Source organism: Cervus elaphus, chromosome 21, assembly GCF_910594005.1.
Source record: "Cervus elaphus chromosome 21, mCerEla1.1, whole genome shotgun sequence".
Classification (NCBI taxonomy): domain Eukaryota; kingdom Metazoa; phylum Chordata; class Mammalia; order Artiodactyla; family Cervidae; genus Cervus; species Cervus elaphus.
Window position 1 is genome coordinate 65,642,309 of NC_057835.1, and position 26,174 is coordinate 65,668,482.

Genomic DNA, 26,174 nt, shown 5'->3' on the forward strand with positions numbered 1-26,174 from the left:
AGAGTCTTCTCCAACACTGTATTTTAAAAGCATCAATTCTTGGGTGCTCAGCTTTCTTAATAGTCCAACTCTCACATCCATGCATGACTACTGGAAAAACCATAGCTTTGACTAGACAGACCTTTGTTGGTAGTGTCTCTGCTTTTTAATATGCTGTCTAGGTTGGTGATAGATTTTTTCCCAAGGAGCAAGCGTCTTTTAATTTCATGGCTGCAGTCACCATCTGCAGTGATTTTGGAACCCAAAAAATAAAGTCTCTCATTGTTTCCATTGTTTCCCCATCTATTTGCCATGAAGTGATGGGACCAGATGCCATGATCTTAGTTTTCTGAATGTTGAGTTTTAAGCCAACTTTGTCACTCTCCTCTTTCACTTTCATCAAGAGGCTCTTTAGCTCTTCTTCACTTTCTGCCATAAGTGTGGTATCATCTGCATATCTGAGGTTATTGATATTTCTCTGTTACAAGATGGATTTTAACTCCATGTTAACTTTGTGAACGTATCCTTCTACACCTGACCTCTTATGCTCAGTATCTCTTCAAATTGATGTGTGTGTGTTTGTGTGCATGTGCATACATGCGCAGTAGATTGAGTTAGATTTATCATCTCAATAAACATTCCAGGAACACTTCCTATGAGCCAAGTTCTGTGCTAAGGGTCCAAGGGTAAAACATAGTCAAGTCTAGTGATCCTAGTCCAGTGGGAGGAACCTACATGTGAAACGAGTGTACTAAAAGCAAGTGTGGTGGATGCGCAGGACACAGAGGAGAGGTAGTATTTCACCTGGATATAAGCATGGAGAAGAGAATGGGCCTCGTGAAGGAGATGTGTGCCATCTGAGGATCAGTGAGCTGTCCACTGTGGCCGTGATTGATCTGATGATGTTACTTCCCTGCTTTAAGGCTTTCAGTAGTTGCCCCCAAGCTTTCAGTGTAAGGTTCACATTCCTTAAGTTAATAAATAAGGTCATCATGATTTGTCCCTTGCCTCTGTCTCCCAATTATCTCCCATCTAGGTATTTCAGATTACTTGTGTGCTTTGTATTTTCCCATATATAGAGAGAATGTTGTTTTTCTCTGTATAAATTTCTGTTCTTAAATATTTAAGAAAGGCAGAAAGGTATAAATTATACTATAATATGCACCTATATATACACACACACCACCCAGCTTAAAAAACATTACGAATATAGTAGAAGCTTTTTTTTTCTTAGTTTAACTTTTTTGTTTTGAGAGAATGATAGATTCATGTGAAGTTGTAAGAAATTACACAAAGATTCTGTATACCTATTACCCAGTTCCCCACCTCCCCCCCCCACCACCAGTGGTAACATCTTGCTTAACTGTAGTACAATATTGCAGTGATGGAATTGACATTGATAAAGCTCAACAATCTTTTTTCATATTTTTCCAGCTTCTCATAATTTATTTCTCTGTATATAGTTCTGTCACATGCACTTGCCATTACAGTCAAGATACAGAGCAGTTTCATTACCACATGCATACCTTTGTATTGCTCTCTTATAACCATGCCTGCCTCTTACCTTCCCCCTTTCTCATAATTACTGGAAAACTACTCATCTATTATGTAAATGAAATAATGTAATATGTAATCTTTTGGGATTATTTTTTCACTCAGGATAATTCCTTTGAGATGTGTCCAAGTCGTTTTGTTCTTCTTCATTACTGTCTAGTATTCTGTCGTGTGGATGTTACACACTCAGTCTCCCATTGAGGGACATTAGGATTGTTTTCAGTCTTTTGATATTAGTAATAAAGCTGCTGTGAACATTCATGTACAGATTTCTGCATGAACATAAATCTTCCTTTCTCTGGAATTAAAGTCCAGGAATGAGATTAGCGGGTCATATAATCTGTTTTTAGTTTCAGTAGTGTTACTGTCTGAATGACTCTTTATGACCCCATAGACCATAGCCTGACAGGTTCCTCTGTCTGTGAAATTCTCCAGGCAAGAATACTGGAGTGGGTAGCCATTCCCTTCTCCAGGGGATCTTCCCAACCGAGGGATCAAACCTGGGTCTCCCATGTTTCAGGCAGATTCTTTACTGTCTGAGCCACTAGGGAAGCCAGGACATGGCTGCCCGCTCCAGCATTCTTCCCTAGAGAATGCCATGGCTCCCTAGAGAATGCCATGGCCAGAGGAGCCCGGCGGACTACAGCCCATGGGGTCACACAGTCGGCCGCGACTGAGGGGCTAACACTTTCACTTTCGTGGATTATGCCCATGGTGTCAAACCTGAGAACGCTTTGCCCAGTGCTGTATTCGGAAGATTTTCTCCTGTGCTGTTCTTTAAAAATCTTACAATTCTATATTTTAATTTAAGTCCATGGCCTGTTTTGAGTTAATTTTTATTTAGGGTGTGAGGTTTAGGTCAAGGTTCAGTTTTTTTTTTTTTTCCCTTGCTTATGGATATCCAGTTGCTCATCCTCATTTGTTGAAAAGGCTGTTTTTCTCTTCTTTTCTATGTTTTACATTAACATACAGTAAAAGCAAACTGTATAGATTCACATAACCACCATGACAGTCAGCGTACAAACACCACCTTAGGAAACTCTCAGAGCACCCTTCTGTCATCAGGCTCTTCCTCCTCTCTTCACCCTGGCAGCCACTGATCTGTTCTTTGTCACTATGTTTTTGTCTTTTTTAGAATGCCATGTAATTATACAGGATTAACTTTTTGAGACTGACTTCTGTCGGTCAACATACTGCCACTGAAGCGTAATGCATCCAAATTGTTGCACCTATTGTGGTTCGTCCATTTTGTTATTTTGACTTTCCAGTTGTTCATTGTTGGTAAGTTGAAATGCGACTGACATGTGTGTGCACTCACCTCAGGTTAGAGAATCCCTTCCATCTCAATTGCTAATCTCAAACAGGCCTGCCGTGTCTTTCTGGCTCTTCTGGTGCTGTTCCACTCTCAGGGCCATCATCAGGCACTTCCTTCCTCTTGTGACCTACACACCAATGTCGTGCAGGTCTTGTGGCTGATCTTTTGTATCCACTGCCTGTATATTGGGGTTTGTGGGATACCTTGTCACATTAACACGTGTTATTCTAAACGTTGTCCATGAGTTTTTGGTTGTGCTATCATAGTCATGCTGTCTGTTTTTATGAAGGGATTCGGAGATGTAGAAAAACAATATTGCTGACATTGCCATTTTCCCAGAATCCTTTCTTACCTTTTTTCTTGATCTAGCTAAATCCTGTGTATTCTTTAAAATTCCAACCTAAGTACAAACAAACACTCATTATTTCCCACCATGTTGGTTGGGGAATAAAGAATTGCAAAGACCCCTGAAGGTGCCTTGCTGGTTACACCATCCTCCATCCACTTGGAGGTAGCCACTTTCTGGACTTGTGATTACCCCCTTACTTTTCATTGTAGTTTTACCAACCATGTATGCAAATAAATCCCTAAACATGTATTTTTATCTTCCTCTACTACAACTTTATAAAAATGGAATCATGATGTATGCCTTCTTTTGTGTCTTCTGTCAACATCATGGGCTTCGCTGGTGGCTCAGACAGTAAAGAATCTGCCTGCAATGTGGGAGACCTAGATTTGATCCCTGGGTCGGGAAGATCACCTGGAGAAGGAAATGGCTACCCACTCCAGTATTCTTGCCTAGAAAATTCCTTGGACAGAGGAGCCTGGTGGGCTATGGTCCATGGCATCACAAAGAGTCAGATATGACTGATTTGATTGTAACTGTATTGAGAGTTTTATCCATTTTCTTTGTTGTATACAGTATTCCATTGCATCAACATACCATAGATTATTTATTGTTTTAAAAATTTGTGTCATTTTCTCTTTTTACAATTACAAGCAATGCTGTACACACATCCCCTTTTCCAAAGCAGTTGTACCAACTGCACTCCCACCAACAGAATATGAGAGTACTTATTACTACAAATTCATGATAACATTTGATAGTGTGAGATTCTTAAATTTTTGGCTATGTATTTGGTATGTCATTGGTGTTTGGTGTTTTTAATTTGCATTTCCCTGATTATTGTTGATGTTGATAACTTTTCAATATTTAGTGGTCATTTGGATTTCAGCATTCGTAAGTTTCCTGTGTATCTTCTTTGCCCACTTTTCTTTTGAGAGATACATAGATAGATGGATAGATATATATAGATAGATAACACACATGTACACACACATAACATTGGGGGGAGAGGATAGGCAGCAGGAAAAGAAGAAAAAATTATTAAAAAGGGATGTGGCAAGACTGATAATTGTGAACACATATCATACATTCTGATTTTTGAGGCTTATTGCCGAGATTAATCTTAAATTTGTTTTTCCTCTAACTAGGGCACCAAGATTCTGTGTTACTCATACATCCTCAACAAAACACGCTAGTGCTGAACTGAAATTCTGGCACCTTCGTCAAGAGAAACCAAGGAAGGATGTTGACCCTTTCCCACAAATGGCAACCCTCTTGCCGTTAAGACCCAAGTCTTGCATTCCACAGTTATCTGAGATGCAGGTAGGTTGTCCAGCGATACTTTGATCTCTTAAGTTTGTACTAAAATGTTGATGCTTGGGTTTTGTACACTAGCACTGAAGTTTTATCATAAGCTTCTAATTTTTTTTTTTTTTTTTTGGTTTTTGTTAATGTACATGCTGCAGCAATTAGGAAAGAAGAAAATTTATGGTTTGTTCTTCACCAGTCTGCCAATGTGATTTTTGAAAAATGCATGATCATGTCGCTTAGTTGCTCAGAACTCCCTAGTGGCCTCCTCTCTCAGTCAGAATATAAGCTAGAGTCTTTATACAGCTGTCCACTGCCCTGCTAACTTCCTGGCCTTATTCCCTAGCATTCTTCTTTAGCTTACGCCACTCCATGCTATTCCTGGAACACACCAAACAGAAACCCGAGAGTGTTGCACTTGCTGTTTCCCTTCCATTGGAGCACTCTTCCTCCAGATATGTGTGTGGTAGCACCTCACTCACCTTGGTGTCTGCCCTGGTATCACTTAGTCAGAGAGGCTGTCCTTGATTCTTCCATGTAAACACGCTGCGCGGGACAGCACAGATTCCCTCCCTCACTATCCACTATCCAAGCCCTCTGCTCTGCCTTATTTTGCCTCATCATACTTAAGACCATGCTGATTTATGTTTATTGCCTTTCACCTCCTACCAGAATATAAGGGACTTTTCTTTTTTTTCATTTATTTTTATTAGTTGGAGGCTAATTACTTTACAATATTGTAGTGGGTTTTGCCATACATTGACATGAATCACCCATGGATTTACATGTGTTCCCCATCCTGATCCCCGCTCCCACCTCCCTCCCCATCCCATCCCACTGGGTCATCCCAGTATACCAGCCCTGAGCACTTGTCTCATGCATCCAACCTGGGCTGGCGATCTGTTTCACACTTGATAATATACATGTTTCGATGCTATTCTCTCAGATCATCCCACCCTCGCCTTCTCCCACAGAGTCCAAAAGTCTGTTCTATACATGTGTCTCTTTTTCTGTCCTGCATATAGGGTTATCGTTACCATCTTTCTAAATTCCATATATATGTGTTAGTATACTGTATTGGTGTTTATCTTTCTGGCTTACTTCACTCTGTATAATGGGCTCCAGTTTCATCCATCTCATTAGGACTGGTTCAAATGTATTATTTTTAATGGCTGAGTAATATTCCATTGTGTATATGTACCATAGCTTCCTTATCCATTCGTCTGCTAATGGGCATCTAGGTTGCTTCCCTGTCCTGGCTATTATAAACAGTGCTGTGATGAACATTGGGGTGCACGTGTCTCTTTCAGATCTGGTTTCCTTGGTGTGTATGCCCAGGAGTGGGATTGCTGGGTCATATGGCAGTTCTATTTCCAGTTTTTTAAGGAATCTCCACACTGTTCTCCATAGTGGCTGTACGAGTTTGCATTCCCACCAACAGTGTAAGAGGGTTCCGTTTTCTCCACACCCTCTCCAGCATTTATTGCTTGTAGACTTTTGGATAGCAGCCATTCTGACTGGCGTGTAATGGTACCTTGTTGTGGTTTTGATTAGCATTTCTCTGATCATGAGTGATGTTGAGCACCTTTCCATGTATTTGTCAGCCATCTGTATTTCTTCTTTAGAGAAATGTCTGTTTAGTTCTTTGGCCCATTTTTTGATTGGGGCATTTATTTTTCTGGAATTGAGCTTCAGGAGTTGCTTGTATAGTTTTGAGATTAATCCTTTGTCTGTTTCTTTGGTTGCTATTACTTTCTACCATTCTGAAGGCTGTCTTTTCACTTTGCTTATAGTTTCCTTTGTTGTGCAAAAGCTTTTAAGTTTAATTAGGTCCCTTTTCTTTGTTAACTGCTTTCTCTCAGTGCCTGGAATAGTGCCTGGCGCTTAATAAGTATAAACTGAACAAATGAGTGAAAAATAGCAATGGCAAAATTAGAAATAGTGAGCATTATTTTCACAACAGGGAAGGATAGGACAAAAAAATAGGAAAAGTCCACAAAGAGAAGAAAAGTTAACCAAATTTACAGAGAAGAAGTAAATAACCTTATGTGCTTTGGCACAGAGATGTAATAAATGTAGCTAAGACATACATTTCAGAAGTAAAGAGCCTTATTAATCTTTCAAGCCTTTAAAGGTGTCAAAGAATGTTGTGTTATTGACCATAGTCACACACGACCCCGTCAGAAATGATTACTTTGTGATTAGGATAACTTATTTTTAAGAGTCAGGAAGATGTATGATGTGACTTTTAAAACTCTGCTTCTACAAGTAGTGCTTTAGAGCTTCAAATACCTTACAGTTTTTCTGTCAGTGGTTTCTCAACCCTGTATGCATTCTAGAGTCACAGAGAGCTTTTAGACATACTGATGCCTACATCCCACCTTCAGAGTCAGATTTAATTGATACAGACTGAGTGCATTCAGTTCAGTTCAGTCGGTAAGTCGTGTCCAACTCTTTCCAACCCCGTAGGCTGCAGCACACCAGGATTCCCTGTCCATCACCAGACCAGGTGAGAGTCACTCTCTAAAATCAGGAGTTTGCATAAAATTGAGGTTCTCATCCTGCCTGAACATAATTTTTTTTGGCCGCATCGTGTGGCATGTGGTATCTCAGTTCCCTGATAAGGGAGCTAACCCATGTTCCCTGCATTGGAAGGTGGATTATTAACCCCTGGATCACCAGGGAAGTCCCTAGAGTCACATTTTAGAACCTATATTTTAATAAGATTCCTAGGTGATTTGCTGCAAAGCACTGCTACAAGTTAGTGGTTCTCAAGCTTCAGTGAGTCACCTGAAGAGCTTGTTAGAATAGAGACTTCAGGGCTCCTCCTAAAGATCAAGATTCAATAGGTCTGGGATGGGGCCCAAGGATTTGCATATCTAACATGCTTGCTCCCAGGTGGTGCTCTTTCTGCTGGCCTGGGGACCACACCTTGAGTTAGTGTCATTATAGTGAGCTAGGTTTTTTAGCCATTATGTAGACACTTTTCTGACCTCTTTTGCACCCAGGGCCTTTGTGTATGCCACTTAACTGATCAACTGAGTGTCCTTGTTAGCCCGTGTGACTTTGTGACTCAGTCACCAGGTTAAGACAAATCTTAGAGACATAGTGTAGTGAGCACACTTGGCTTTCTGAGTACCATCCATCACCACACCTGTTATCATCAGTGTTTTCTAGTTGAGTAACTCATTTTGATCTCCTTCTGTTTCTCCTTGGCAGAAAACAGTGTAAGCAATGGAACTTGATTCTATTTTCTTTATTCTTCCTCTTTTAAAAGTTAAAATATCTTTTATTCAAAGTAAAATTCACCTTTTTGTTCTGAAATTTTTGACAAATATATACATTGTGTATCTACCATCTCAGTCTTGATATGGAACAGCTCCTGTACCCGCCTCCAGTTCTACTGTGCCCTTTTGATAGTATTTTTTTTTTTTCTATCAAAAGAAAAGATTTTTTTCTTTCGGGCTACTTTTCTAGCTTTCTCCCAAGCCAGAAAGCTCAAAAATACTAACTTGGGCCATCCTTTAATTTTAAGTATAATACACTTAAAAAATTTTTTTTTATATTTAGAAAGCTTTTTATAGTGGTAAAAGCACATGGATCACAGCCTTGTCTAACTCAAAGAAAGTATGAGCCGTGCCGTGTAGGGCCACCCAAGCGGACGGGTCGTGGTGGAGAGTTCTGACAAAACATGCTCCACTGCAGAAGGGAATGGCAAACCACTTCAGCATTCTTGTCTTGAGAACCCCATGAACAATATAAAAAGGCAAAAAGATATGACACTGAAAGATGAATTCCCCAGGTTGGTAGGTGCCCAGATATGCTACTGGAGAAGAGTGGTGAAATAGTTCCAGAAGGAGTGAAGGGGCTGAGTCAAAATGGAAACAATGCCCAGTTGTGGATGTGTCTGGTGATGAAAGTAAAGTCTGATGCTGTAAAGAGCAATATTGCATTGAAACCTGGAATGTTAGGTCCACGAATCAAGGTAAATTGGAAGTGGTCAAACAGGAGATGGCAAGAGTGAATATTGACGTTTTAGGAATCAGTGAACTAAAATGGATGGCAATGGGCAAATTTAATTCAGATGACCTTTATATCTACTACTATGGGCAAGAATCCCTAAGAAGAAATGGAGTAGCTCTCATAGTCAACAAAAGAATCTGAAATGCAGTACTTGGGTGCAATCTCAAAATGACAGAATGATCTCTCTTCATTTCCAAGGCGAACTGTTCAGTAATCACAGTAATACAAGTCTATGCCCCAACCACTAACGCCAAAGAAGCTGAAGGTGAATGGTTCTATGAAGACCTACAAGACTTTCTAGAACTAACACCAAAAAGAAGAAAAAAAGAACCACAGAAAGATATCCTTTTCATCATGGGGGACTGGAATACAAAAATAGGAAGTCAAGAGATAGCTGGAGTAACAGGTAAGTTTGACCTTGAAATACAAAAAGAAGCAGGGCAAAGGCTAACAGAGTTTTACCAAGAGAATGCACTGGTCATAGCAAACACCCTCTTCCAGCCACAAAAGAAACAACTCTACACATGGACATCACCAGATGGTCAATACCAAAATCAGATTGATTATATTCTTTGCAGCCTTAGATGGAAAAGCTCTATACAGTCAGCAAAAACAAGACTGGGAGCTGACTGTGACTCAGATCATAAACTCCTTATTGCCAAATTCATACTTAAATTGAAGAACGTAGGGAAAACCAGTGGGCCATTAGGTATGACCTAAGTCAAATCCCTTACAATTGTACCATAGAAGTGACAAATAGATTCAAGGGTTTAGATCCCATAGACAGAGTGCCTGAAAAATTGTGGACAGAGGTTCTTAACATTGTACAGGAGACTGTGACCAAAACCATCCCCAAGAAAAAGAAATGTAAAAAGTCAAAATGGTTGTCTGAGGAGGCCTTACAAAGAGCTGAGAAAAGAGAAGTGGAAGGCAAAGGAGAAAAGGAAAGATATACCCATTTAAATGCAGAGTTCCATAGAATAGCAAGGAGAGATAAGAAAGACTTCCTAAGTGAACAATGCAAAGAAATAGAGGAAAATAATAGAATGGGAAAGACTAGAGATCTCCTCAAGAAAATTAGAGATACCAAGGGAACATTTCATGTGAAGATAGGCACAGTAAAGGACAGAAATGGCGTGGACCTAACAGAAGCAGAAGATGTTAAGAAGAGGTGGCAAGAATGCACAGAAGAACTACACAAAAAAGATCTTCATGACCCAGATAGCTCTGATGGTGTGATCACTCACCTAGAGCCAGACATCTTGGAGTGTGAAGTCAAGTGGGCCTTAGGAATCATCACTATGAGTAAAGCTAGTGGAAGTGATGGAATTCCAGCTGAGCTATTTCAAATCCTGAAAGAGGAGGCTGTGAAAGTGCTGCATTAAATATGCCACCAAATTTGGAAAACTCAGCAGTGGCCACAGGACTGGAAAAGGTCAGTTTTCATTCCAATCCCAAAGAAAGGCGATGCCAAAGAATGTTTATACCACCGCACAATTGCACTCATCTCACACACTAGCAAAGTAATGCTTAAAATTCTCCAAGCAAGGCTTCAATAGTATGTGAGCCGAGAACTTCCAGATGTTCAAGCTGGATTTAGAAAAGGCAGAGGAACCAGAGATCAAATTGCCAACATCCCTGGATCATCGAAAAGGCAAGAGAGTTCCAGAAAAACATCTACTGCTTTATTGACTATGCCAAAGCCTTTGACTGTGTGGATCACAATAAACTGTGGAAAATTCTGAAAGAGATGGGAATACCAGATCACCTGACCTGCCTCCTGAGAAATCTGTATGCCGGTCAAGAAACAACAATTAGAACCAGACATGGAACAACAAACTGGTTCCAAATTGGGAAAGGTTCCAAATTGATCAAGGCTGTATACTGTCACCCTGCTTATTTAGCTTCTATGCCGAGTACATCATGTGAAATGCCAGGCTGGATGAAGCACAGCTGGAATCAAGATTGCCGGGAGAAATATCAATAACCTCAGATATGCAGATGATACCACTCTAATGGCAGTAAGCAAAGAGGAACTAAAGAGCCTCTTGACAAAAGTGAAAGAGGAGAGTGAAAAAGCTGGCTTAAAACTCAACATTCAGAAAACTAAAATCATGGCATCTGGTACCATCACTTCATGGCAAATAGATGGGGAAACAATGGAGACAGTGACAGACTTTATTTTTGGGGCTCCAAAATCACTGCAGATGGTGACTGCAGCCATGAAATTAAAAGATGCTTGCTCCTTGGAAGAAAAGCTGTGACAAACCTAGACAGTGTATTAATAATAATAAGCAGAGCATAATGGCGATACTTTGCTAACAAAAATCCATCTAGTCAATGGTATGGTATTTCCAGTAGTCATGCATGGATGTGAGAGTTGGACTGTAAAGAAAGCTGAGCACTGAAGAATTTATCCTTTTGAACTGTGGTGTTGGAGAAGACTCTTGAGGGTCCTTTGGACTGCAAGGAGATCCAACCAGTCAATCCTAAAGGAAATCAGTCCTGAATATTCATTGGAAGGATTGATGTTGAAGCTTCAATACTTTGGCCACCTGATGCAAAGAGCTGGCTCATTAGAAAAGACCCTGATGCTGGGAAAGATTGAAGGCAGGAGGAGAAGGGGACAACAGAGGATGAGATGGTTGAATGGCATCACTGAATCAAGGGACATGAGTTTGAGCAAGCTCTGAGAGCTGGTGAAGGACAGTCCATGGGGTCACAAAGAGTTGGACAGAATTGAGGGACTGAACAACAATAACAAAAAGCACATGACAGAATTTATCATCTTAACCCTTTTCAAGTGCACATTGCAGTAGTAGTATAAGTATATTTGCATTGTTGTGTAACAGATCTTCAGAACTATTTTATCTTGCAAATTTGAAACTATATAACCATTCACCAACCCCTCTTGCATCCCCTGGTAACCATCATTCTACTTTGTGTCTGTGAATTTGACCACTTTTGTATAATACACTTTTAATAAGCCCAGTCTCCTGTGGTTCCCCTTATTTACAGAGTGTTGCTTAATGTCATGCTGTGTTCCAAATTATTAAAACAGATGTGAGCCCTGATACCTAGGACATTATATGCAAAACATCAGTCTCAGTTCAGTTGGTCAGTCGTGTCTGACTCTTTGTGACCCCATGGACCCTAGTATGCCAGGCTTCCCTGTCCATCACCAGCTCCCAGAGCTTACTCAAACTCATGTCCATAGAGTTGGATCCAGCCATCTCATCTGTCGTCCCCTTCTCCTCCCACCTTCAATCTTTCCCAGCATCAGGGTCTTTACCAATGAGTCCATTCTTCACATCAGGTGGCCAAAGTATTGGGAGTTTCAGCTTCAGCATCTGTCCTTCCAGTGAATATTCAGGACTGATTTCCTTTAGGATGGACTGGTTGGATCTCCTTGCAGTCCAAAGGATTCTCAAGAGTCTTCTCCAACACCAAAGTTAAAAAACATCAATTCTTCATCCCTCAGCTTTCTTTATAGTCCAACTCTCACATCCATACATGACTACTGGAAAAACCATAGCCTTGACTAGACAGACCTATGTTGGCAAAGTAATGTCTCTGCTTTTTAATATGCTGTCTAGGTTGGTCATAGATTTTCTTCCAAGGAGCAAGCGTCTTTTAATTTCATGGCTTCAGTCACCATCTGCAGTGATTTTGGAGCTCCCCAAAATAGTCTCTCACTGTTTCCCCATCTATTTGCCATGAAGTGATGGGACTTGATGCCATGATCTTAGTTTTCTGAATGTTGAGTTTTAAGCCAGTTTTTTCACTTTCCTCTTTCACTTTCATCAAGAGGCTCTTTAGTTCCTCTTTGCTTTCTGCCATAAGGGTGGTGTCATCTGTGTATCTGAGGTTATTGACATTTCTCCTGGCAGTCTTGATTCCGGCTTGTGCTTCATCCAGCCCGGCATTTTGCATGATGTATTCTGCATATGAGTAATTAATTTTGTTTATAGAATTCTTAAAAAATTATAAGTAGCTGTTAGGCAGCTAGAATGTATATAAGATTTTATTGTTTGTTCTGGATAGTAAAGCATCACAAATATATTTCTTGCTCTCCAGCAGCATATATTACATTCTAATTGAAGCTGACATATAGGAAGTGTTTTTTTTTTTTTTTTTGGTTTGTCTTTCAAATTATAAAAATAGTAAAACATGGGATTTACCTGGTGGTCCAGTGGCTAAGACTCCGCACTCCCAATGCAGGGGACACAGGTTTGGTCCCTGGTCATGGAACTAGATCCCACATGCTGCAAATAAGAATTTTCATGTTGCAACTAAAGATCCTGCATGCTGCAATGAAGATCAAAATCCTACATGCCACAACTAAGACCCAGTGTGGTCAAATAAATAAATATTAAATAAATAAATAAAAGCATTGCATTAAAAATAATAAAACTGTAAATTTGGAAACTTAGACGAATTTTGAAACAAAGAGACAAATCACTCTGATCTCATCTACTTCTAGACAACTATTAACTTATTTTCTCTTAGGCTTTTTGTGAATTTTTAATTTTAATACATTTATATTTTTGGATTCTGGTAATGTAACATCTTCATTAGTATTTTTCCAGGTGTTATAATTTTGATAATCCTTTAAAATACTATATAATATTACATTTATATACTTATAAAAATATGCATATATGCATGTATATAATTGTTTCTTTCTCCTCTCTGGACATTTAGGTGTTTCTGCTTTTTGATTCATGTGTGTAGCATCTCATGTTCTAGATTCAAATAATTAACTTTTACTACAAAAAACATTTAAGGATGGGAATGATACCCCTAAAAATAAAATGTCCAGTATGGAAGGAAATAGTCTAAGATATAGCCTCTTATGGACCAGTGGTTTCCAAAAGTCTTTTCTCACCCTGCTACCTGCATTCCCCACCCCACCACATGTACATTTGCTCACACACACACACAAACACACATATACACACATGTACACATATACACAGCACTAAATTCTTCCTCCAGGAAAGAGTCTTCTTTCATAATAGCGGGGGACCTTTGGCCTTTTGAAATGCTCTAAATAGGTCTACAGATTTCAGCCTGTTGGCTGCTTTAAAGTTGGAGTTTGAGAAGGGGAATAAGAATATTTAATAGTGAAGAATTAAAAATATTTTATTTTCCTTCTTAAACATAGCATAGTATGTGATAGAGTGAGGGAAGAAATCCTCTAGTGATCAGAATAAATTTGAGGTATCTGTGGAGAATGTGCTTTATCCTCTGTCCATTTTTCCCCACTTGGCCCATTTTTCACTTTGTTCATCATCTTACTACTTTTTAGAAAGAAGAATCCAGTTTACTACAACTTCCTAAATCTCCCAAGAAATCACCTAGAGTAAAGACAGCGGTTTATAAACCTTGGAAGAGTGAGTCTTTGAATCCAGTTTCTTCTAAGGATGATATGATTGAGAAAGGGTAGGTGCAGCTTTCTGTGTCCCAGTGCTTTTCTGCAATGGTAAGATGTTTGAAGAATTTAAAGATTAAATAGAAATTGAAAATGAATACTTTGCTTTTTTTACATGAGTTCTTGTATTTCAGGGATAGATATTAGAATTATACTCACATGCATACTCTAAATTAAGAGCAGAACTCTTGAGACTACTAATATTTCTCAAATTTGAGAACTCAAAATACTCCTAATAATATTCTGCTTATTTAACATAGTATACTTTAAAAATTCATTTAGAGTTGCCCATCTATTTGCCCAATGAAATTGTTCTTTATTTCAAGTGGGATTCTTTCCCAATACTTTGGTATTAATACCAAAGGTACTAACTTTCCTGTGGGGTCTGCTGGTGGATAGTTCTTTGTTTAGTGATTTATTACCTCACATTTATTCTTTTTTATTGAGATAAACTTTACCTGTCATAAAATTCACCATTTTAATCACGTTCAGGTATAAAATTCAGGGGTTTTTAGTTATGTTTATATGATTATAAAACTATCATCACTATGTAATTCCAAAACAACTCATCACCCTAAAGAGCAGCCCCGCCTCACCAGCAGTCACGCCTCCTTCGCCCCTCCCCCAACGCCGGGCGATCGCTCATCTACTCTCTGTGCGTTTCTTTTCCGAGGCCAGTGGAGAGAGGGGTTTAGCTACCAAGGCAGTGAGGCCACCTCGGACGTGAAATAGGACAGTTCTTCCCGAGTCAGGATGGAAGGAAATAAGGTTGGGTATGAAAGTGAAAGTGACGTCGCTCAGTCGTGTCCGACTCTTTGCGACCCCATGGACTGTAGCCTACCACGCTCCTCCGTCCATGGGATTTTCCAGGCAAGAGTACTGGAGTGGGTTGCCATTTCCTTCGCCAGAGGATCTTCCCCACCCAGGGATTGAACCTGGGTCTCCCGCATCGTAGGCAGACGCTTTTACCGTCTCAGCTAGCAGGGAAGTCGAGGATGGGTATAGGTGGATATATTTGTTGATAGATAAATTTGAAATGCTTTCAGCTGCAAATAACAAAAAAGTTGATCAGCAGTGGCTTAGAAAAATTTGACGTTTTTTTGCCCACAGAACAAGAAATACGAGTGTAAGCAACTGCCAGTGTCGATTCACCAGATCAGGAGTGTTAAGGCTTTTATCTTTGTAATGCACTTGGCCATTCCTTTGCAGTCAGTAGAGCTACAGCTCCTGACATCAGGCTTTCAAATCATAAAGAAGGGGGCAGTATCTGTTAATTCTCTCCCTGTAGTCGGGAAAGCAGGCTTTCATAGAAGCTCCCCAGTAGACTTAATTTTTTATCTCATTAGTCGCAACTGGGTTACACAACCACTTGTCCCTCCCTGGCGTCTTTTCAAGTGAATATTTAGCTTTTATAGTATTTCATGGTGCTTGTGATAGAATCATGTTGCCGGACATGGGTGTTGAGTTAGCTGGGGGGATTAATAGTGTCTGCTACATGAGGGAGGGGAAACGAAGCATGTTGTACCTACATTTTGTCTGAGAAGAAACTGCAAAGTAACCTGCTGGTGGGTTGGAGTTGAGGGAGATTGATGAGTTGGAAGAAGCATGTTTTATGGAACTGGAAAGTGAGGTTTGGAATGATTGTATTGGCCTGTGGGAGAGGGAACTGGATGAGAAAATGTAAAAAGATAAGGTCCAAAGTCATTAGTCTAACTCCAGAGTCTTCCGTTATCTCATCTCAAGCTGCCACATATAAACCCTTATGAGACCCACCTGTTATAAGGATTAAATATATTCATATGAATTATTTCTGGCACAGCTTTTGGTATATAGTTTAGCTTTTAGTGTCCTCTTGCCCTAAGAAAATCAGTCAACTTTCTGCATTTTAAACAAGACTTTCTCTGCTTACCTTCATATATTGCTCACTATTCTCCCCATCTGAAGAACCCCTTTACACACAGAGAGAATGTATCTTCCACCAATTATTCATGAAAAAAATCTTGTTTCTTTAATTACTAACATAGCTCCAAGGGACTTCTCATTCTTACACGCCCATAGTTTTATTATCCATCCCAGACATTTGGCATCTGTCATACATTCACAAATTCATTCAACCAGCATTTATCTTATTGAGAGTCATCTTTCTGTATGACTATACCTCATTTTCTCAACATCCTCTTGAGGGCTGGACTTAATGCTTATATATATATATATATTTTTTTTTTTTTTTCCCAAATAGTTCTCACAATGCTTTAGAAGCACTCCTAATATTTAGTACATGTATATCAAAGGTGCTTAAAATATTTGTTGATTGATTAATTAGTTCTCATCCCTATAATTTAGGTCAAGGCACATGTCAGAAAGCAGCAAAGTTATTCGTTTAACATCTTTTACTGACATTTCTGAATGTCTGAAGCCCCAGCTGGATAGAAGATATACCTATACAGAAGAACCTTTGGTAAGTATTTGGAGGACTAATTTGACTCTTCGTTTTACCTAATCAATGTCCCCTGACTTTAGAGAATTTTTATTTATTTACCATAATAATTTTTCTTTATTGAACAAAAATTTATTTTTTACTTCCAAAAGGATTTGTATACAAAAAGTTTCTTTTTTTAAATTTATTTATTAATTGAAGGATAATTACTTTACAGGATTGCATTGGTTTCTACCAAACATCACATTGTTATACAAAAACTTCCTATTTCCTTTTGTAGCACCATGTTGCTGTATACTCCATTTATTACTGTTTTCAAAAACAGCTATGTTCTTGTTTTGGTATGATCACACCTCAGACACAAAATAAAACCGTCTAGGATATTTCATGTTATGTTTTAGAGGCTTAGAATTTTTACAAAGCTCAGTATTTCCAGACTATAGTTACCTTGATAATGTGGATTTAACACACCAGTTCTAAATGAAAATTTCACATTCTCTAATAACAGTTACACTTTAGGTAGAAACCTTGGTAGTCTTAATATTGTCTGAACACTTAGATATAATCTTGTACTATTTATTTTATTCTAAGCAAACAAGTCTCCTTTTCTTCTATTTAGTATTTTTCTTACCCAAATAATGACTTTTTAGTTTTGGAATGCCAATGGTTAAACATCATAAAAGCATTAAATTTTTACCTCAGAATTTGTAATGTAGGGGAATAAAGGGAGATAATAAAGCAAGAGCAAGAACCTGACTTAAACCCTAAATCACCCATGCCACAGTTGCCTTATTATAAGGAAGTGTGAGTTTCACACAACAAATAGCAAAGAGCTCATGTGGATACTGGATACCCTTTCTTATTTTAGAGTTACTCTCGTGCTTGGAGAAATAGCCAGTTTTCTACATTTCAAAAACGGTGTTAGGCTTGCCAGCATTGTTGGCAGAGAAGCCCATAAATAGCAAAGTTTTATGAGAATTTATACTGCCTTTCCACTTGAAGGCCGTGACCTTATGGGGTGAGACTGTCCAGAGAGGGACCCCATAAGGACAGTTAAGGAAGCACTGAGAGGCCTTGAAGATATTTCTTTTTATAACTCTCTTAGCAGCAACTCAAGGCTAAAATAACAGTAAACATGTAGGAAAGAGGCCACCAATGGAGATTTGGAAGACTCCTAAAATGGTATCACTGTGCCTGAAATATGAAAATAGTTGAGGTTGGGGAGTCAGTTTAACATGAAGTTTGAGATCAGATTGGTTTATAATAGAGTGAGCTCTGCACTACAGTTGGCTCCGTAAACAAATTTTATGTGACAGTCAGATGCAACATACTGCATTAATTACATATATGGTACAAAAATAAAATAGTCCAGTGGGGAAATGACAGCCTGGCAGAATCTGTGAAACCCTGTTGTTGTTCAACGTCATAAAAAGATTACAGTGTTTCTGGGTGAATAATTCCCTTCTGTTTTGTTATCTAGATTAAAACCATGGGTGATGGTGCCTTAGGAGGATTTGACATGGAGAATTTGTTGCAATCTTTGTATGTAGAAAATAGAGCTGGATTCTTCTTTACTAAATTCTGTGAGAACTCAGGGAACAAGGTAGAAGATAGTTATTTTAAATCTGATTTTCTACTTTTATTTAAAATGAGAGATTGAAATAATTTAATGCTCAAGTAATTATATTTCATTTTAAAATTCCCATCTCTTCTTGTAAGAAATTTCATGCTAAATTATCTAGTAAAAATGTAGATAACTATAATTCTGTTTGGTTCACTATCCTACTAAAATTGCAAAAAAAAGTAATGATAAGGATTGACTTGCATTATTAACAATTGATTACTTTCATGTAACTATTTCAATGTAATATATATTAACTTTAGAGCTAATTTCTATCAGTCCCTCAATTTTTATTTTTAATAACTCTAGCAATTACAATTGCAATGAATAGTGACAAACTTATTTCAAGGCTTTTTGTTTTGTTTCTTAGTCATCACAACAGCCTTATTTTGCTCAGATGATAGGTATTTCATTAGCTCAGTTATTAGAGTAGTTTTTACTTCTGATGTGATATACATTTGCCATGTATATCAAGATGCTTTCAGATTTTAGTTTCATGCTGTTGATATGTGATTACTCATTATTTACTAGAACACTTAACTTTTTAAATGATCAATCATGTGAGAAACATATATGCAAAAATATAATTTAGTGACAGTACTCATATTTTGTGTGTTGCCTGTTTGTGATAGAAGATAAAACCATCTTAAACTGAACCTGATTTATAGTAACAGCAAAGAGCTAAACAATTACTGGTATTTGAAATTAGAGCTTTGTAGAGCTTTAATAATGGTGGTAATAATTTATGTACTTTTTCCATCTGCAGTTATGGAAGAACTGTGTGTACTTTTGGTTTGACCTACAAGCTTATCATCAGCTTTTCTACCAAGAAACCCTTCACCCTTTTAAAGTATGCAAGCAAGCTCAAGTAAGTAGTAAATAATGTTGGTTCAATGTGACATTCTCAGTACACAGAAATGAAAAGTTTCATCCAGCCTCAAATAAGAGAAATCTAGGAGTGAGGGTGAAAACGCAGCAGTTAAATTGTTTCCATTGAATTACTTTATTTAAATATCAGCAGAATATTGTTTTATAGTCCGATTTGTGGACTCTCAGTTTTATCTATCAATATTTTATTTGGTTTGCCTTATTTTCTCTTTGCTGCCGATTAATTGTTCTTCCAGCAAAGAACATATTATCTTTTTTCCTAAGGTATGCCTTTTTGCTTTGGTTGTGAGTGACTTAAAAGAGAATCCTTAGAGGGGACTTGTAATGAGTTATTGAAGTGATTGGGAGCAGAGGCGTTAACCGAAGCTACTCTGTGAGCTTCCCGCAGCAATCAGCTGTTGGAGACACTTAGGCTGTTGTCCTGTCTAACGAGGGGGAAAGCATGTCGACTGACTTCTTGTGTCATCACCTCGGCCTCGTGCTACACACCATATAAGACAGATACTCAGAGTTGGAGAAAACAGCATCATTAGACCTCTTCTAAGCAAAATAGAGGACGAAGAACAGGATTCTCTGCGGAGAAAGAGAAACAATAGCCACTTTTTGAGGCGAAAAGGAAAGGGAATAAAGTTATGACCTACGCTAACTTGTCCTTTCGGTTTTTAATCTTAGGCTCTCCTGATCCTTTATGGAGAGAGGTCATCAAGCCTAGAAAACTGCTAATCTCTTCTGTGTCTGTTTTCCTCTTAAGTGATTCTTCTAATTCTGAAATAACCTCATTGTAGAGGAACTTTCTCTGAACAATGCTGAGGAGATTAGCTTCATCATATTGTTTATTATCTTATTATAATCCTATTCAGAACATCAGAGAGTACTTCTGGGTATTTGTTGTTACGGCCACCACCCTGACTTTGGCATTAATAACTATGTTTTATATATCAGCTGACAGAGCTTTGTACTTTTTTACCACAAGAATAAGGGCTTCAGTTCCTACACGGCCCAGATCTGGCCCCAGGACATCATGAAATTATATTTCTAATTTGCCAGCACCATTTTCTGAGACCACACAGTTGGTTCTTCTGCTTGTTAATCCTTCACCTGTAACTCTCTACTTATCCTTCTTCCCCTAACCTATTGCCCCGACTGTTAAAATGCCACCTGTTATTTTTATTATGTTTTCACTACTACAAAACTTGCTCTTCCAAAAATCTTCAGCTGCTCAAGTTAAGGAGGTTTTTCTGTTGCTGATGTAATGACAGTATTTCTATATACTTGTAGAAGTGGAAGTTCTATTTGAATTTCGTAGATGTTAATTCTTTGTAATGGTATTCAACCAGCTATAAATGATTGTGAAACAAGATACACTCAAATTTTGGTTATTCTGAGATGGATTATTCTGTTTGGGGATTATCAAGGCCCATAAACTTTTTATCCTTCTCTAGCTTCTCTTTTGAGGAGTCAAAACAGAGTGGGCAGAGGGCAGCGATGGAGACACTGGTTTTAGTTTAATTGGGAGAAATAAAAGGAGCAAACCATGTGATCTTTTTGACTTGCTTGCTTTTTGCATCTGTGACTGTTTTATTTTTCTGTTAGTGGAGCAGCTGTCTAAAGTGGTTTAGGTTTTAATTATCCAAGATTTCTGTGTTTCCAGATGTAAGAATTGCTTCTAATACCATAACCCTATGTATATTTGTTTCACAATATGAAATACCATTTGTTTCTTTAAATTCAAAAATAGAAATGCTGTATAACTTCCTTTAGGGGTTCATTTACAATACAGATCTTTGGATTGATCATGCCAGTGGCAGAATAGTTGGCACTGTGTTAAAGTTGCTGTGAATTTGGTTTTTATACATCTGACAAACTGTATAGTAAGAGACCAAGAGTTGATTATAAAAGACTAACATGCTTTTCTATTTGCTGATCAGCAAATTACTTACCTTGAAATTTTATTACCTCAAGATGTATTGGAGAAATATCTGCAGGCAAACTAGATGGGAGGTCAGTGACAGTGATTTAGTATGACTAGCTATGGTCCAAGAGTTTGAACTACAGTCTTGGGCACATCCTGAAGGTTTCATTGCAGCACAGCTTCAAGATAGCATAGTTCAGTTAGAAACCAAATGAAATGGTCTTGCAAGAGGGGTAGGAATCACCACCAGGATGCAGAGATACAGTCTTTGATCCCAGCAACAACTTTCCAGGGGACCATCTGTCACTGCCAAGGTTTGGAGCCCAGATTGCTGCCACCAGTAGTCCTAAAGCTTTCTTTAACATCGCATACTTGCTTCAGTAGGGCTTCCCTCGGGGCTTGGCAGTAAAGAATCCACCTGCAACGCAGGAGACTCGGCTTCAATCCCTGGGTCCGGAAGATCCCCTGGATAAGGAAATGGCAACCCATTCCAGTATTCTTGCCTGAGAAATCCCGTGGACAGAGCAGCCTGGCAGGCTACAATCATGGGGTTGCAAATGAGTCAGACGTGACTTCTAAGTGACCAAACAGCAGCAACTTGCTTCAGTGACAAAGCACTGCAATAGAATAAAGTGGATCTCAGTTCCACTGTCTTTTGTAACTTCCTCCATCTTTGTAGAACTCTTTAAAAGAAACCATGTCCTAACAAAAACTACACGTTTAGAAATTACCACTCTCCATAGCATATACATTGAGATTTTAAAAAATTTAGTAAACTCGTATGGTGCAGAGGTATTACAGATGTTTACACATACACACACACACAAACATGTTCAAAATAAAAAATCAATGGGAAGGATGAAGAGAGAAAAAACAGTAAAAATAAAAGCATAGGAGAAAAGTTATGTGGAGAATGTAGGAACTAATGAGTAAGGAGAGTAGATAAGAATGAAATGGAAGTGAGGAATAAGAGGATTACTAGGTAAATCCACAGCACTTTTACCACACAGTACTGTTTAATATAAAGATATCCTTGCAGCAATGTGAGATTTTTGTCTTGAACATCAGGGTAACACATTTTTTTATTGAAATATAGTTTATTTATGATATTTCAGGTATATAGGAAAGTGATCAGAATATTATATATTAATCTTATACCCATCAAGTAGTCTTGACTATATTTTTGATTACAGCCAATGCTGTGTAGATTTATTCACGCAGATATCTTGCTTACTCTTGGTTTTTGCATCACATTCCTTCATTTGGGTTTGATTTCTGAACAATAGCTTTTAGTAGGTTTTTGTTAGGATTTCCTAGTGGTAAAATATCTCTCAGGTTTTGTTTGTCTGAAAATGTCTCTTCTCTCATTGATCATTTAGTTGAATATAGAATTCTAGGTGGGCAGTTTTCTCCTAGCACTTTGCAGATATTATTCTGTATTATGGTTTCTATTGCTATTATTGAAGAGTTTGCTGTTGCTCCTCTGAGGGAGGATTTTTTTATCATTGCTTTTATAATCTTCCCTTTGACCTTGGGGTTCTATATGTTACCTCAATGTATTTACTACGATTATCTTTCTTGGGTCTAAGTTGTTTCTAGAATCTGAGGAATCATATCTTTCATCAATTCTGGAAAATTCTCAGCCATTATTTCTTTCAGTCTTTCTACTTCGTTTTTCTGGGTTCTCTGGTCAATGTGTTCTCTGGATTCTTTGGTCAATTTTGGTGTTTTTCAGCCTATCCTATATCTCTCAAGTCTTTCCATCTTATAACATCTGTGTTAAATGTTATAAACTGAACTAGATCAATTTTCTTTGATCTGTTGTCTGGTTCATGTATTATTTCTTCAGCAGATTTCAGTTTGCTGTTTAACCCATCCATTGAGTTAAATCATTTAAGGAACTGCTTTTTTTTTTTTTTAATTAGGCATTCTACTTGTGTTTTTAAACCTCCCTGTTATCTTTTTGTCTTCTTCTTCTTCACGTTTTCACTTCTCCTTTTATATCTCTAAGCATTTTAATCATGTTTCATCGTCTATAGCTGTGTTATCTATTCCTGTGTAAGAGTAGTAATATAACTTTGTGGCTTAGATAGCACACATTTATTCCCTCACAGTTCATACAGGTAAGGACTCTGGACACAGCTTTGCTGGGTCCTCCACGAGGCTGTGAATCAGGATACTGACCAGCACTGGTTGCTCATCTGGGGCTCACCTGGGGAAAGGTCTGCTTGAGTACTCACAGGTTGGTGATAGCATTCAGTCCCTTGCAGGTCACCAGCATAAGAACTCGGTTTTTTGCTGGCTGTTAGCTAGCAGCCACTTCAGCTCTGAGACAAGTGGTGCTCTCCACGTGGCAGATCACAGTATGGCAGCTTGTTTCTCAAAAAACAGCAAGTATGCGAGTTTCTTAGTAAAACTGGTATTAACATACCAGCATGTAATGTAATCATGTACTCATAAGCACATAAATCTCATCACTGTTGCTTTATTCTGTTGGTTAGAAGCAAGCCATATGTTCTGCCCACACTTCGGGGGAGAGAGTTATGAGAGGGAGTGACACCGGGCGACGCTGCTTGTGGGAGCCACCCTAGGGTCTGGCTGCCACGGTATCCAGTAATTCCACGATTTGTAATTCTTGGGAGAACTGATTCTTCTATTTATTATTTCTGCTGACATGGTGGATTCTTTCTTTGTGTGTTTTGTAATTTTAATTGATGAGCTCTTATAGTGAGAGTTTTGTCTGTGGTGCTTCTGCTAGGCACATTTTTAATGCCAATTTGTCATCTTGGAGTTTCTTCATTTGACAAGTGTAATCTTGAAAACCAAACCCAAATGATGATAAACTCATGATAGTGAATCCTCAGGAGATATTTTTTTTATATACACAGTATAAGCCAAGACAGGCGAGCTTCTTTTTTGTTTCTTAGGCTTGGTAGGCGTATACAGGCACATTTTCTCCTCCTCTCCATGTCACTGTGTGTGCCCTTCTCGGGCCATAGTGTGTGTGTGGGTGTCGGTGTCAGATTTTCCCTTTGTGAGGGTCCAAGGCTCTGCCTCCTGCACCCTGGGACTCTTACCATCCACATCCTTAATTCACCCTGTAGTTGTCTCATCCTCAGCTCATGTTTAGCACTCTGGTTTTCAATACACTCCTTAATTTTGACCCATGGTAATTTTCCTTACTACCCCAGCTATGCTGGATAGGATAGGATATTAATTATACATTACCAATGTTTCTAGGCAGTTTATAGAGAAAAAATTTTCAAGTAATCTAACCTGGCAACATACCAAAAAAAGGGAGTCTCTGCAAGAGGTAGTCATGTATTTTCCAATTTAATACCCATAGTAAAAATGTGAAGTGAAAATGTTAGTTGCTCAGTTGTGTCCAACTCTTTGCGACCCTGCAGACTGTAGCCAGCCAGGCTCCTCTGTCCATGAAATTTTCTAGGCAAGAATACTGGAGTGGGTAGCCATTCACTTCTCTAGGGGATCTTCCTAACCCAAGGAATGAACCCGGGTCTCCTGCATTGCAGGCAGATTCTTTACTATCTGAGCCATCAGGGAAGCCCTAGGATGTGAGTATTTGTATCCTATTTTTATACATAAAGAAGAATCTAGACCTCTGAAATATTAACCTTGCCAGTATTTCATAGCTGGAAACAAAATTAAGCTCAAACTTGAGGTGCCAAACTTACTTCAGTGCTATACTTTGCATTCCCTGCTCTACATATAAAAGCTTATGTTTATCTCAGAGGACTTGGTAAGGTCTGCATTAGATAATGTAGGTGGAAATATTTTGTAGTTTAACGCAGAGCACTCTGAAGTAAGTAGGTATTATTAGAGTCACTACTTAAAGTTCTATCAATTACCTGGTTAATGGGGAAGGAAGACAGGAATTTGAAGAAATTGAAGCAAATAGGATGGAAGAACAGCAACTCCTAAACCAATAGCTATTCATTCAACTAAATACTATAACTTATTCTGAGATTCAAAATATCACTTAAATCAAAACATGCTTCATAGAACTACAACCTTTTAAACTATATTTTATAATATTGTTAATTAATTAACAGCCTACTATGTGCCAAGTAATGTTCTGTGAATGCAGATATGATTAGGACAAAGTTCTCAGCTTAAAGAGCTTACTCTCTAGTGGGGGAGAGAGATTATTACAAATGGAGGTACTTCAGCCAGATTTAAAATAAAACTAGATAGTGGCATCTTAGGGGAGGTGAAAGTCACTCAGCTGTGTCCAACTCTTTGCAATCCCCCTGGAATGTAGCCTTCCAGGCTCCTCTGTCCATGGAATTCTCCAGGCAGGAATACTGGAGCGGTTAGCTATTTCCTTCTCCAGGGAATGGCATCTTAAGTGAAAATTAAATAAGTTCTTTCCTTACCAGCAGATAAATATTGGTTATCATTTACAAAAAAATTATCAACTTCTTTTCAAATACTTGCAGAAGGGAAGGAGCTATTTCCTTTTTTTTTTTTTTCACTTTTGAGTCAAAAACTTATCCTTTGGTCATATTCCTGCCCTGTGAAGCAATACAAAATAAATCTGTTTTTTGGGCGACAACTCTTCAAACAAAAAACTTATACTATCCAGTTTTATTTATATCAATAACTTTAGACAAAATCTGCTATCTTTCCATCATCTTTAATCATAGCTAGATGAAATTTTGACATTTGCTCAAGTTCCATTCCTGGCATCACCACCCAGTAATTTGACAGCTTGGAAATATTCTGGCCTACTGCTTCTAGTAAATGGTGCTTGACTCTTGTGCCTCTGTATCCCTACAAAGCAATCAGCTGATTGGTCCCAGGGCAAATAAGTCCGTCTGAGTAACTACCCCTACATGCCCAGGGTCTGTAAGGGTTGGCTCTTACATTTAGAGAAAGGAAACCAAAAAACTAAGTTAATGTCATCAGATCCATACTGTCTGTTGATATTTTTAGGAAGCCATAAGTTACAATATAATAATAATGCAGAATTCATTAATGTATTCATTTAACAATCATTTACTGCTATCTTTCTCATCCTCTCTGGCCCCCAATCATTTAACTTTTCCATTAGGTGATCTTAGGCACAGTGTGGATCCAAATGAAGTTCATTCCAAGTTGTGCCCTACTCAGGATTCTATAGGAATGTCCATGTATTTGACCCCTTTGTTCCTGCTCCGTTTTCTATTACTGTAGAAACAAGAAATAAATGTAAACTGCATAGCACTTAGACCAGCAATTGCAGGCACATTTGCTCTAGCCTAAAAACATTGTAGATATTTCCACAAGCATTTATCAAACAGCTCTATACACAAGGCTCTGATCCATGCTGGGAGCACTTTGGAAACAAAGCCCAT

General features: G+C 38.4%; 1 protein-coding gene and 1 non-coding gene across 2 annotated transcripts in view; one reads left to right on the forward strand and one right to left on the reverse strand.

Moving 5' to 3' along the window:
• The window catches only part of RGS22 (regulator of G protein signaling 22), a 144,737-nt gene that overhangs the window by 53,807 nt on the left and 64,756 nt on the right, over positions 1-26,174 (forward strand). The window contains exons 10-14 of the mRNA XM_043880463.1: positions 4,343-4,517; positions 13,837-13,970; positions 16,303-16,417; positions 17,877-17,999; positions 18,784-18,885. Of these exons, the coding sequence (XP_043736398.1) occupies positions 4,343-4,517; positions 13,837-13,970; positions 16,303-16,417; positions 17,877-17,999; positions 18,784-18,885 (649 nt within the window). The remainder of the gene's footprint in view (positions 1-4,342; positions 4,518-13,836; positions 13,971-16,302; positions 16,418-17,876; positions 18,000-18,783; positions 18,886-26,174) is intronic.
• Positions 14,874-14,946, reverse strand: TRNAR-ACG. The gene has a single exon. It is a non-coding gene; the product is annotated as a tRNA-Arg (tRNA).